This window comes from Balaenoptera acutorostrata, chromosome 3 (assembly GCF_949987535.1).
Source record: "Balaenoptera acutorostrata chromosome 3, mBalAcu1.1, whole genome shotgun sequence".
Classification (NCBI taxonomy): Eukaryota; Metazoa; Chordata; class Mammalia; order Artiodactyla; family Balaenopteridae; genus Balaenoptera; species Balaenoptera acutorostrata.
In genome coordinates this window covers 168,457,704-168,471,902 of record NC_080066.1, presented here as the reverse complement: position 1 = coordinate 168,471,902, position 14,199 = coordinate 168,457,704, and the positions used below count along the sequence as shown (strand labels likewise).

Here is a 14,199-nt window from a genome sequence, read left to right as displayed (position 1 = left end):
TCCACATCTGTGAAAGGGAGGCAGCTGGCCTGGGTGACGTGCAGGGTGCCTTTCGGGTGAGAAGCTCTACGGTTCTCTGCCCTTTTCATAATATCCTGTTCTCTTTTGGGGGAGAAGGGACATGCTAGAAAAAGCATTGTTTTCCTGAAAGGCTTACCAACACCCACTCACATTGTGCTAAAATGGTCCAAATGGTCCAAAGCATCATCCATGACACCTGGGATGAAGAAAACCAAACTCATGTCCAAAACTAGTGCTGTGGTTCACTTCGGGTCCTTGGGTGTCAGGCGTGTATGGAGTAACATGTGACTTCATCCTAATATCTCTCACCTGAGAAATAGCTAAAAACAGCTTTTCCTGAGATGACATTATTATGGTCGAGTCTCAGAACTGGGGGCTTGGCATCCCCCTTCCCACCGCCTAGTCTGAAGGTGAGTGGGATGGGCTGGGGGGCTGGACCAAAGGGTCCCTGCAGAGCACTGAGATTCCACACTCTTAAGAATCAATCAGGTCTGGTGTTGCAGATCAACCCATGATGATCAAACCTTCTCTTTGCTAATAAGTGTAGAACTTCATCAATGTTTGAAACGGAAAAATTCTCAAAGACTTTAATGGATTTTTTTTCCACCCGAGGCCTTTTATTTGGCCCAAGAGGCTCTAATCCATAGACATAAATACGTGTACCACCACAATGACTCACTTCTCTATGAAGGCTGAGGTGGTGATCAGTCACGGTTTTAGTTCTGATACAAAGAAAAGGACATGCCCACCAGAGTATTAAAAACTCCAATCAGTCTCACCAAAATCTTCCCCTGGCGATAGTGCTCATGCCAGCCCACGTGGCTGTCCTCACCTCTCTCCCTTCACGGTGAGTCCCCAGATGACTGGCAAGGGACCCTCGTAAGCCCTTTGGTGGATATAACAAGTACAGACCGCCCCCCCGCCCCCAGCTGTCACCAGCTCCTCGTCTGCAGTGATTCACCTTTCATAGGCCGTGTACCTGGTGCTGTAGCCAGCAGAGCTGACACACAAGAAGAAAGCATTTTAAGGGCCTTGGATCAGCTCAAACAGAAGTCAGAGTTCAGGAAGAAGCTTTATGTACTCTTCACAGCAAAGGCCCCAGAGGACCTAATTATATCATACTCTGGATAACTTAAACAACTCCGATGATCCCTTCTCCCAGCCTACAGCAGACAAAACCGGCAAATTAAAAGTGGAAAGGAGCGCAAGAAAGGCCCACTGTGAGTAGCGAGAGGATAAGCTGGTTATCCGATAGCAAGGAAGAGACGAGAAACCCTGCACACATACACGAGGGCTTAAAACTACAGTCCGAGGCTGTTCAGTGAAAGAATGAAGGGCTCTGCTCCCTCAGCATCCTGTAGTTACACACAATAACAACCGTGAGTCATTCATTCATTCCTTCATTCATTCATTTACACCCATCAGACAGCAAGAAAAAACGAAATCTGATCCAGAGCACTGTTGGGAAAGTATGGAATTCCAGTTTGCTAGGTTTTGTAACAGAGGGGGAAAAAGGATTTTAAAAGCAGAGAATTAATTTTAGAAAAATGTTCAGGGAATTATTATTTAAAATACGCTTTTTGGTGGTGAACAGGGCACTAGGAAATTCACCTCTGCCTTCGTTCACGTGAAGCGGTGCTGTGCTCATTCTCACCAAGCTAAGTGAATAAAAACATTTGCTATTAACAAATGTAGCCTGTGGTTTTTACCCCTACACAAATTCCTAGGAAACTTAAAGAGAGAGAGAGAGAGAGAGAGAGAAAAGCAGAAGTTCCCTCATTTCTCATGGAAAGCTGATGCCCAATTTCTCTCAGGATTTCTGCTATTTTCAAAATCTACCAGATTGTGGGTTTTGAATAGTTCCAAAACACATCATAAGACTCTCTACCGGGTCCTTGCCGGCAAGGATGGCTCAGTGACACAGTTACACAGGCAAAGAAGAAACAACCTTACAGACAGCTCCCTCCCAAGCACCTACTAGGTGCTGGGTGCTTGCTGAGAACATACCCATAATCAACACAGTCCTCTGAGCTCAGACCAAGAAAACCAGCAACTTCTATGGGAACCCAGAGGAAGGACAACTAGTTTGTAGTAAAGATCAGTCAAGGCTTCCTAAAGGAAATGACTTCTGAGTTGAGACCCCAGGATGAGGAGAGATTTGGGGGCTTTTCAGGCACAGGGAATAGCACATGAAAAGGCCTAGACACAAGAGAATATGGTGCTGCTTGTCAAATTATAAACACTTTGTGCTTAAGCTTATTAGAGTGGGTTTTCATGAGAAATGGGAGGCAGGGTAGGAAGCAACGTGGATTTCTGTACCTAGTGAGTCACAAGCAACCAATGGGTGGGGGGAGGGCCGAACACATCAGACACCCTTTGCACCTACCCACAACCCCAGGGGGAATCCCATGACAGCCTGAGCTAATGGTCGAGTCTAAGAAAAATCTTACTTACTTACTTTACTACCTGCTTCCTGGAGTCTTGACACAGAGAAACTCACTCCAGCCTTTCTTAGCAGAAACGGAATGCATATAGGCTGACCTAAATTACACATAAAGCTACAGATGTGTGTAGCAATCAGCTTCCAAAACAGAAGGGAAACTGATACTGCACGTGTGATAAAGGTGGACCTGGGGATAGAAATATAGTGGGGCAATTAAAGTACACCAGCCTCTAAAATGTGGAGACTGAATCAGATCAGGATTGGAAAATTCCCTGACTTTCTAATCTTGAGGTTGTGGCAGACATAACTAGTCAATCACAACACTTTCTTACCGAGCCTGGAAGGAGGCCTCAGAATCCTTCTGAACACAGCACTCTCGATGTAGCCACTGACTGACACGCAATGAAAGCTGGTACATGAAACAAAACCCAGCTTCCATGCCCGGTACACCATCAGTGGGGTCCTTTTGGCTCTACTCTTTGATTCTCTAAGATGCAGTCATTTGAATGTTCATACATTCTCTGGATACGGAAAATCAATCTTGTGTATAAGTGATCACTGGGGTGGTCAAGGTGGGGATTTAGACAAAGGAAGGCAAACAGCCCTTTCCAGGAGGACCACAACCCCAGAGGCCCTGGGTCCGTGAGTTGCCAGCCAGGGTGAGGGTTTAACCCTCTCAGCCTGGGAGGACTGACCCACTGGAGTTAATCCTGCCCTCCCCAAGTGCCCTTCACGTCTACAGTCCATTACAGCACTTTCATATAACATGCGATCATTTGACTTAATCCCCAGAGCAATCCCCAAAGGCCAGTATTAGCTCCATGTTACAAACAAGAGGAGGTTCAGACAAGCCGAGCCACAGAACTGAGATTTGGTCACCACCTGCTCTCTCCTAACTCGCTACCATCCCCCTCCCTGAAACTGCCATTATTTATTTACATTTCCTTCCAGAGCAGGGCTGCCTCTGGTTTAGTGTCTGATCCCCGTGCCACAGGGCAGGTCTCTAGTCAGCGTCTGCTGATTGAGTGACTGACGGTAACTGTTAGCATCGTGTCCCAGGGAGAAAAACAAAGAGAACGTTTTCAGTTTCCATTCTTGTTGAGATGGAGATATACGTGTCTCTGTGTGTGTGTGTATTTTTTTTTTTTTCTTAATAATTCTACATTCTGCTCTCCTCTGACTTATGTGCTGGAGTCAACCACTCACTGTGCTTTCCCTGGTTTCTTAGTTAAAAACCAGTCATTTCACAAGGATGATTATGGGGCTGTCTCATTGATTTGAAGATAGCACTGCACTGAACGTGACCCTGTTTCTCCTCAATGCATAATGACATCTGAAGACTCACCCGCACGGGCACAGTTCTATGGGCCCTCCTGGGGGCTCTGCTTACACTGAGAAGAGCTGTTATTATTTTGACACGGTTACCTTGGGTTCCATGAGGAACAGTGTGGACGGTAATTCCTCGCGGGTGGGCACTTAGGGACCCTCCATAATAATACCCGTCCCAGGTCATGGGATGGGAGGCAAGCACCTCACAGCCTGGAGAGCGACTCCTAGGAAACCCTCACTTAAGACTTCTTACACCTAGAACGTTACACGTGTGACCCCCACCAGGCGCTCCCCCATTTATTAGTCATTCAACAAACGTTTATCACACGTGGACTTTGCAGGCACGAAGCCACACGTCTGTTGGAAATGATGTGGGTGGCTCTAGAGCGTACCCTGACCCATGGCCCTGTTATCCCACCGTCCCTCCTTCACCCCCACCCCAAGCCTGCCCCCACCCGCAGGGATCCCTCACACCACCCCGTGTGGGTAACGAGAACCTCTGCCCAGATGCCGCCACTCCCAGAGAGCGACTTCAACAGCTACGTCAAGCCCCTCAGACAGCGCCATCATCAAACAGGACTCCTTAGCCCAGCCTGCCTAGGCCGCAGAAGCTGAGAACTAATTCATTCCCTAGCACCAAACGACTGAAGATCAGAAAAGGAGCAGCAACCACAAGAACGCAGCTTGCGACCCAGAGTCTGCACTGGCTGCAGGTGAGACGGTGGCAGAGGCTGGAGGTGATCTGAGAAAGGGTCCCTCCCACGCACCAGGCAGAAAACGCAAAGCCCCAATATTATCGGTGAACACAGAGACCTTTGACAAGTAAGAGCTCATCCCTCCTCCTCGGACAGCCACGGCCGCAGAGAGCAGTCCCGCTGGACGCCATGCACGGTCATGCAGCCGGGGAACCCCTCTCTGTGTACAGCCCATCACCAGGAGGTGACCAAACAAAGTCTGGTTTCCAGGCAGGTCCCGCGGCTGCTCCGCAGGCTGGCACCTGGCCACGCTCTAACGATTGCTGTGCTTGCTGCTAACCAAGCTTTTCACGTTCCTAGAAAAGCTAAGTGCTGGCACTCAGGCTCAAGGGCCCAGCAACCCCCTGCGCTCTACATGGACCGGAGAATTCATTTCTCAATCCAGCAGGCCGCACAGAAGCAAAGAAGCAGGCCGCAAGCCATGCCATGTGAAATCGCGTGTGGGTGCTTTTCTGAACCTGCTCCCTCCAGGAGAAAACAGGAAGCATGAAGAGGATCGAATGCCTGCAAGATTAGCTTTTCTTTATTTACTTACTTCTTCCCTCCTCATTTAAAGGACCTAAGGTTTCTGCAAACACCAAAGTTTTATATATATATACAAACATGATCAGAATTCAGGAGAAATGAAAAAATAGCTTAAGGTTGGGAAAAAGAACTCAAGAATCGCTTATTAATACCTAATGGCAGACCCTCGACCCACCACGTCACTTGGCAAGCAGGGCACTGGGGCGGGCAGAGCCACAGGAAGGTGGCAGGGGAGGGAAGGCAGCCCACCCGCTTTCTAAAAGAACAATCTCAGCGGCAGGAAGACTGTTTGTAATAAACCAGACTTGGAGGCCTCTCTCTGGTCACCGGGGTTGGAGGTGAGCCAGCCCCTGGGTGCACTGGCCCTCAGGGGTTCCAGCTCGTCATCAAAAGGCAGAGCGGTGCAGTGAGGGAAGGTTTCCATGGGATCCAAGAAGCACATCAAGGACGCCCTTGATAGGAGAGCAAGTAAGTCCTAGAGGGTTAAATGTTAAATTCCAAGGAGTTTCAGGAGTTCCGTTTCCCGCTGGCCTTTGAAACCTAAACTTCAGCTGTGACAGAGACTTCCTCCCTGTGCCCTGAGCTTGCCGCTCCTCATGGGACTGCCAGCACACTTCCACTCCTATGAACGTGTCACACCTGGACACCTCCCTCTGCTGCTCTGTCGAGGGTTCTTAGAGGCCCTGCCACATACCGCCTCCTCCAGGAAGTCTTCCTGACCTGCCCAGGCAGAACTGATTGTCCGCCTTGCACTCTGTGGGATGCATGCTCGCACCGCTTCTCGACCTGCAACAGGCTAGTAGTCATGGACACTTTCCTCCCCTCCTGCCCCAACGCAAACTGGGGGCTCCTTGAACAGAGACAGCCTATTCGTCTCCATGGCCACTGGACCCATGGCGGGCATCTGACAGAGAAAGCTGGAGGGGGGCTTGGGCTGAGCTCCTCTGTGAGGAGGAGGGATGCAAGCGCGTTCCCGTCTTCTATTTGGGAGGGTCAGAAATTGGCCTTCTGGTTTCTTTGGCCAGAGCAGCAGGAGAACAGAGGTCTGCAAGAGCTGTGAAGGAAGGATGTTTACAGAATCTGGGGGCACAGAATCTCAGACTCCTCAAGGTGCTCTCTCTGTCCCTGGAAGCCCCTTCTGTAACCGTCACGAGAGAAAAAACTGAGGACGAGGACCAGATCACCGAACAGCAATTAATGGGAGGCTATCCTCAAAGGTTCCAGCTGTGTTCACAGACATGACCCTGTAGGTTGCGAATACGGGATCGGCCCCTCCTTGGACCCGGGAATCTTGCCTGGCATTTAGAACTCAAGAGACACCAGGCAGAATAATGACAGTGGCTGGTCCTCCTGCTTGGAACCAGTGGCTGACCGTCCACATACCTAACCATCTGCGTAACTTACGGTAACAAATACATCTTTACCTATGGGACCACCATGCTGTGTGCCTCTGAATGAGTTCCCTCCCCTCTCTGGGCTGGGTTTCTGCACCTACATGGCTCCACCCTTTCCATTCTAAACAGCTTAGGACTGATCAGCAATTCACAAGTCTGAAAACCACTACTGCACTTGGATACAAACCTTGGAAGAAAACACAGTGCTCTCTTCCAGCATGATTGCTCTATGATTCATTGCAGAAATTAATTTGCTAACACCCTGGCTTCCTGTCAGACAAATCTAGTCTTTTTTGTGTGTGTGGCACAGTGACAGGCCTGGCTGCTGAGAAACCAGAGCCTGAAGTTCTGGCCAACGCCTTCCCTCATTTTAGAGATGCCGCGGACATTGTGATCTCTTGGTTCTCATGTAGAATATGCTCTTCAATAAGCCATGTAAATATGTTTAATGGATGCACAGCTGGCAAGATGGGGGTGCAGGCAGTTTTCAGTGCATCATTACCGGCCTAGGGCAGCCACACGCACGGTGTTGGGCAGAGGTCGACTCTCACTTGACCCTGACCACGGACACTTGACCGTTGTATCTGTGAGAGCATGTGGTTAACATTTGTAAGGATCACTAGCTTGAGGGAAGAGGGAAGTGGGGACAGGAGAGAGAAACGACAAAGTGGGTCTCCAGCACTTATGCTCTATTTATTCAGCACCTACTATGTGCCAGGCACTGCTCTAGACACTTAGAAGACATTGGCAACAACAACAAAAACCCCCAAGATTCCTGCCCTCATGACAGATTACATCCTAGAGGGGGAAAAATAAGCAGTGCAACAGACATGGAAAAATAAGTAAATGAGAGAGTATACTGGAGGGCGTTAAGTGTTATGAAGAAAGGGAAGGCAGAGCAGGATAAGAGGGCTGGGAGTCCTGAGGAGGAGGGAGGGATGCAGCTGCAAACAGGGAGGTCATCAAGATGGGCTGCACTGAGAAGGTGATATTCAAGCAAAGACTGGAAGGATCTGTTCCTGTGAGAATCTGGGAAAAGCATTCCAGGCAGAGGGAACAGCTGGTGCACAGCACAGGGAGAAAAGTGACATAATCTAACTTTCTAACAGGACCGGCCGCTGTGTTGAGAACAGACAGCAACAGACAGCACGGGGCAAAGGTAGAGAGGCAGGCAGACAGAAGGCCACTCCGGTGCTAGCCAGGAGGATGGTGGTGGCTGGAACCGGTGGGCAGCGGGGCAGGAGGAGAGAAGAGCTCAGCTGTTTGGAAATTAAAGCCAGGGCACTGCCTGAGGAATGGGTGTGGGGTAGGAGGGAAGGATACGTTTTGGCCAACTGGAAGCAAGACAAAGGACACCCTACAACATCCAGTCCTTGGGGTCCACACACGGCCCAGCCACCGGGGAAGGCTTTTCTGCTACACGCCACTGTATGGACGTGAGGGAGGGTTAGAGCAGGGTCCTGCAGGACCCCAGGCCAGGCTCCAAGAAGCGGCGTCTACAGTAACGAGGCGCTGGACAGACGCTTCCCCGCGGACGGGTATCCAGGGAGATGATTATAAAATCACGCACAATCAGAGAGGAAATCCAGAGGTCATTCGAGGTACAAACAGGAAATAAGAGAATGGGGATTGGGGGCCAGGAGGGCAGACATTGAGGATAGATTTTTAAAGTACATGAAGTGTTTTCTCACATTCATTAAACCGTCCTTGAATCCCACCCAGGGTAGGAAAAAAGAGAACATCCTTTTGTCTGATGGGTGCAGGATGATAGACATATAGAAAAATCGTCTAATAGTATTTAGTCATGACAGCTTCCTTTTTTATGTCAGAGGAAGGGGGATAAATGCTTGGTGTCTTGGGATCATTTAGAGTGTGTGTGTGTGTGTGTGTGTTTGTGTGTGTGTGTGTGTGTGTCTGTGTTGTGTGTGTGTGTCTGTGTTGTGTGTGTGTGCCTGTGTGTGTGTATCTGTGTGTCTGTGTGTGTGTGTGCCTCTGTGTGTGTGTGTCTGTGGTGTGTGTGTGTGTGTGTGTGTGTGTGTCTGTGTGTGTGTGTGTGTTTTGACTAGATGTTCTGCTGGGATCTGTCCTGCCCCTGCCCTGGCTCCACTGAGGCGCATTTACCAAAAACAAAAAATAACCGAAAACTGAAACGTTATAAATAACAGTACAGTGTCAACATCAGCCAAAAAGAGCACAGGCATGCTCCTGAGCCATGTGACAGAATTCGTAAAAAAAAGCCGCCCCACAGGAAAGAAACCAACTTTGTTCTTTATTTTAAAAGAAACCCCAAATGCTTCACGCATCTATTTTTAAAATTTAAAACAGAAAACACTATTCCACAAATATGTCTCTGGCACTCATGTCTGCGTCTTCTCGCTGGTGCACCTCTCCTGCCAACCTCCTCTGCTCTCGGAGCCCCCCCGACACTCCTGTCAAAACCTACCCATGCGTGCGCCCAGCTCTCACCCCTCCAGCCCTGACTTCAGGGGAGGCAGCCCCTCCCCTCTCAGCAGAGCCCGCAGAAGCTGCTGTCAGTCAGGCCCTGCCTGCCAGGGGCCTTCTGAGCTTGCTGCAGCGGTTGGGATTCTCGTCCTTAACTTCCCCAGGGCTCCCCATCTCATCTCTCCAACTTCTCCATCAGAACTGGGGCCAGAACCTCTTCAATTGATGTGCACTGATTCTATACGGTGCTGGGGACCAGAGGGCAGGCAATTCACCTGTCACCTTAAAAGCGGCTTCCCCACAGTGTTCTAAAACTGGATTGTTGGGGAAGGTTGCACAACTCTGTCCATTTATGAAAAAAAATCACTAAATTGTATACTTAAAATAAGTGAATTTCATGGTATGCAAATTATACATTAATAAAGCTATTAAAAAAAAATCAGCGTCCACATCTCTGCAGGTGTTTCTGTCCAGCGCCAGACCCGAGGTACGACCTGGGTTCCTTGCATGTGGACAGTCTCTTGGCCCCATGTGGTTCAAAGGGGTTAGAACAGAGACTCAGCTAGGGGGAGGGCTGGAGCCAGGGTTCTGGCGAGTGGAGGTGCCTGCCGGAGAAGGGGCGCCCAGAGGGCAGGCTTCCAAATGGCAGCAGGTGGTGGGGGGCACTGACAACGGGAAGGTGGCAAACTATGCAGTATGATGGGGTGATGGGGTGACAGGCTGCCTGGGCGGGGGAGGAGGACGTGGTTAGTATTAGATTGAATCATATGCCGCCGTCATTTTTGTAGGTCAAATGGTTGAACACTGGCAATTGCCTACAGCTCAAGCTAACACCTGTCCGTGTGTGATACGGACCGGAGCTCGGGCTCGTGGGTTGGATGGAGCAAATTCCCAGTCGGCCCCTCTGCTCACGGGCTAAGTGACTGAGGGCTTGCCACTTCAACTCTGTGAGCTGCCGTTCTCTCATCTACAAACGGGATGGCACGGTCACACCCCAGAAGCACATTTTCCTTTCCATCTTTAAACACATGTCCAATGCCCAGCACACAGTAGGCTCACCAAAGGCTCAAGCAGGGAGTATCCTTCTTTCCTGCTCTGCTGCTTTCCTCTCCTCATCTTACGATGCTGTCTCTAGAGCAGATGGAATAGTAGAACTAAGCCTGAACCACCAACCTCTCCGGGCATCTCTCTTCTAACATCAGCCCCTCAAATAAGTCAGGACAAGCAGCACAGTTCTGCTCGGCAAAGCAGACCCTCACTTCCCTGATGTTCCTGCAGAAACACAAGAGTCCCAACTGTCCCTGGAGCCCAGGGCGGCATCTGGCATCCTCTACCTGGGGGAACCATGAAATAAAGCCAGTAAACAAATGGCCCTACGGCAGAGCTGGGGGTTGCGTGAACCAAGGGCTCCCTGTTATTAACGTACCAAGTTGGGCAGGGTGTTCACTGCCAGGGCCCACCAGGTGGGCCTGGGTGCGCTCTGCAGAGCCAATGTGTGAGGCTGGGGGTGCTCACGGGTCAGCGGCGCCGAAGACGAACAGGAGGTCACGGAACTCCCTTCCTTTGGCTCCCGTAGAGAAAAAGGGAAGTGGGGCCCAGGAGGACCCAGGAGGCCCGCCTCCACGAACAAAGTGATTAAATGCTCAGCTGCCCTCGACCCGGTGGCCCCAGAAGCTGCTGCTTCTCTCAGGGCCAGGGCTCCTCTATGAGAAACGTCCTCGACGGGTCACTTGGTATACTTCTCCTTTGCTCTCCAGCCAACTGAGCTCACGTGGACAGGAGCAAGGACAGCCAGACTCCAGGGAGAGCAGGGCGAGGAGGTACCGACAGAGGGAAGCTTCAGTTCCTTCTGCAAAGCCTCTAATTTGGGGGATCCTTCCTGCATTCCTTGACTCCACACCTAGTCCAGGAGGCTAACAAGGTCTCCACGGGAACCAGGGAAGTTCCAGTCAGCAAGCACATCTGTCCCTGGGGCCTGCAAGCTTTCATCCATGAGCCATGGGTACAGGTGTACGCACACAAATGTGGAGGGGAAGAAATCTATCACCCTGTTTAACCAACCCAGTGTGTTAACTGTCAGGTATGAACTAAGCTCTGGCTCTCTGGAAGGTGTCCAGGAGGACATTTCAGTCTTTCAAAGTCACACCGAGTGTCCGAGACTAGGACTTAGAACCTTGCCCACTCGGGCCTCAGAGACCAGAGGGAGACGTGAAAACAGACACACGACAGGATGTCCCGGTGAGATCTACCATGAGGGGAATAAAGCAGCACAGGATCCCAGCGGAAGGGACATTAGCTCCCTCCAAAGATTTTTTCCTGCCAATAGAGACCACACCCCATGATGGTGTGAGGAGAGACCCCTAGGGGTTCACCATACAACTCGGGCCCCTAAGCCCGAGGCCTCGCCTGCCTCTGTGCTCGAATCCCAGGGGTCAGAGGATATATTCTTAAGGAAGAAATGTGCTCTTGGCGTGATGCCTCAGGGTAATAAACCCACCCTTTACAATCACACCCGAATGATCACGTGCTTTCACTGTGCTGGCTCCAAGCTGGCAGCCAGAGCTCTGCCTCCGACAGCTGCCCAGGGCCGATGGCACTGCCCAGGCTCTACAGGGGGTGGGGTGGTGTGTCGGGCGGTGGCTTTCACTCACCAGACAGCGGGTCTTTGCCAATCATCAAGACATTGGGCAAATTCATTACGATCAGCTGCTGGAGAACTTCCTACAGAAACAAAGGGGAAAGGATACCATTAAGAACAGAAAACAAAATAAAGACTGATTAAGACAATTACAGTTTACCAAGTTGCTGGATGAGTGTGCCAGCCATTAAACAGTAACTATGAAAACTCTATATAACAGGAAAGAATAGTTAAGATACCAATAAATGAAAAGTCAAAAAAGCTAATTGTGCTTCCGCCTTGATTATTACCAAATAAAAATTAGGTCTGCGTGTGTACAGAGACTTTGGGAAAAAGAAGATATATCAGATGCTAGATTAGCAGGATTAGGAGTTTCTTTTTAAAAGATGTCTTTATTTTTACGGTATGGTTTGCTTGTGCAATTAAAAAATACAGAATAAAGTTTAAAGGGATGCTACTGTGTCTTTACAAGCTGACGATTCGGGATCTTAGCATTCAGCAGGTCTTTGGTACAGGCTGTAAGTGAGACTTCTCTCTTTTCAGCAGTGACTTCCCTGGGGGAGGGATAAATCACAGCTACTCTGTGCCCGCCAGAGAGGGGGCACACGGGAAGTGAGCTGCCTTCTGCCCTCACAGCAAGGGCCTCTGAAAGAAGGCCCAGGCACCAGCCATCGGCCATGTCCCCTTGGGGTAGGGATGGCTAACAAAGTTCTCCTTGGAGGGTGCCGACCCACCACTCATGCTTCCCAGAGCAATTCTCAGGGCACGTTGGTCTTCCCTGCCCAGGTGTGCCTTGCTTTTCACAAATCGGAAGATAAAAAAATCTGATTTTACAGAAGACAAGCAAGGTAGTAGGATTCATAAGTATTCTTGGTCTTACAAAAGTGGTCACTATAGAAACTCGTGACCAACAAAGCTCCTCTTATGCCTTTAAAAAAAATGTCTCCATTGAGACACGACTTTTTTTTCAGCAGTCGCTCTACTGATGACGTGATGAATCTCTGTACTCAGTACACTGCCAACCAGCACTGATGAAGAAAAAGGGGACAATTAACACAGTCGGCTAATCCCACAGGGCCCAGCTGGACACCTCAGAGCTCTCTGAATCCTGAGAATGGTGGCCTAGGCAAGCACGCCTGGAGAGGCCAACACCTTCACAGAATGTACAAAATGATTTGAGCCACCCTCCTTATTATCTTTCCATGGCTCCTGCCACACCAGAAATTGAGGGGAGGGGATGCTAAACCAGGAGTAGTACCCCACTCCCAAACACACTGGGCCCCTCTGCACTCAGTGTTGGAGGATGTCTTTCTGTACTATCTGAGGTCACGTGTCACCGCATCAGAGGTGGCCAATGTTTTCTCAAACAAGTCTCAGTGTTGGACAGAGTCTGAGTTGTCTTACAGCTTCAGCTCTCCTTCAGGGCTTGGAAAAGTGGACTCAGAAAAAACTGTTTCTCAATTGAATGAGCTCACCAAAGGATTCCACAGTCCCTGCCTGGGGGCAAAACACACACTGTGAGTAAAATCAGGTAAATCCACTTCCAGCACAAGGAAGGACTCCCAACCAGATGGGTCCATTCTGTCATGGAGTCCCTATCCAGCCTCAACACTAAACTCAAGTGCTCAGCCCAACTTCCAGAAGATTTCCTTCTTATCAGTGTCCAACCAGCTACAGCCCCCTTTGAAGTCTTGGCTGGTTTCCCCTGCCATGGTCCAACTGCCTGGAGCACCAGCCCTATTTATCAGGGTGCTTGAAGAAGGGTGCACACGTTTATGAAGGAGCTACAGAATGTGAAATCATCTTGAAGGTCTCTGCAATAATGCAAAGTGGTATTTTTATGCTAATGATTACCTAAGCAAAAGACTGCTGGAAACACTGCTAGAAAACATTGCTGGAAAATCCATGTATTCTCCTTCCAAAACTGGATGGTTAATTTCATCTAATCAGTATTTTCTAATTTTCCCACAAGAAATATGTAACACTTGCACAATTAAGAAGTAATGTTTTATTAAACATAAAAATGTTTTTATGTTTAATAAAAACAAAAAAAATATGTTTTTTAAATTTTTTTTTTCATCGATGTGTTCCTCTCAAAACATCATGGGCCTCCCAAAAGTTAATCCAAAATTTGGGGGCCAAAGATACCCCCAAGACCTTAACTGCTCCCCGCAAAGGACCACCAATCACATTTCCAGCAAAAACATGCTCAGAGGTTTGAGTGCCAAGGTCAGAGCTGGACAGCAGAACTACAACATGAAAGACATTAATTTCAAATGTTCTAGCAGTCACCTTAAAAAAGTAAAAAGAAACAAGTGACAACATACAAATAATATACTTTAATTAAACCAACACTTCCAAAATATTGTTTCACCACATAATCAGCATAAAACCATGAATGAGATACTTCACATTCTTTTTTCACACTAAGTCTTTGAAATCCAGTGTGTAGTTTACACTCACAGCACAGCGCAATTCAGATGCTAAACTGTCATTGGAAACATGATCTGAATAAGCAGAGTCGCATACCAAAGTTGTTCTAAACACACTTAAAAATTTTCCAGTAACTGAATCCAGTATCAGCTTTTAAATCTAAATAAATTAGAAATTCACTTCCTCAGTCACACCAGCCACATCTGGAGGCCCCGCCAG

At 49.0% G+C, this 14,199-nt stretch overlaps 1 protein-coding gene across 6 annotated transcripts in view; it reads right to left on the bottom strand.

The window, feature by feature from the left end:
• CCDC88C (coiled-coil domain containing 88C) overlaps positions 1-14,199 on the bottom strand; it is a 125,332-nt gene that overhangs the window by 61,964 nt on the left and 49,169 nt on the right. For all 6 annotated transcript variants that reach the window (XR_009007584.1, XR_009007585.1, XM_057543448.1 and 3 more), the window contains exon 4: positions 11,561-11,630. Coding sequence is in view for 4 of the 6 variants with exons in the window: in XM_057543448.1 (XP_057399431.1) it covers positions 11,561-11,630 (70 nt within the window). In the remaining 2 variants the exon portion in view is untranslated. The remainder of the gene's footprint in view (positions 1-11,560; positions 11,631-14,199) is intronic.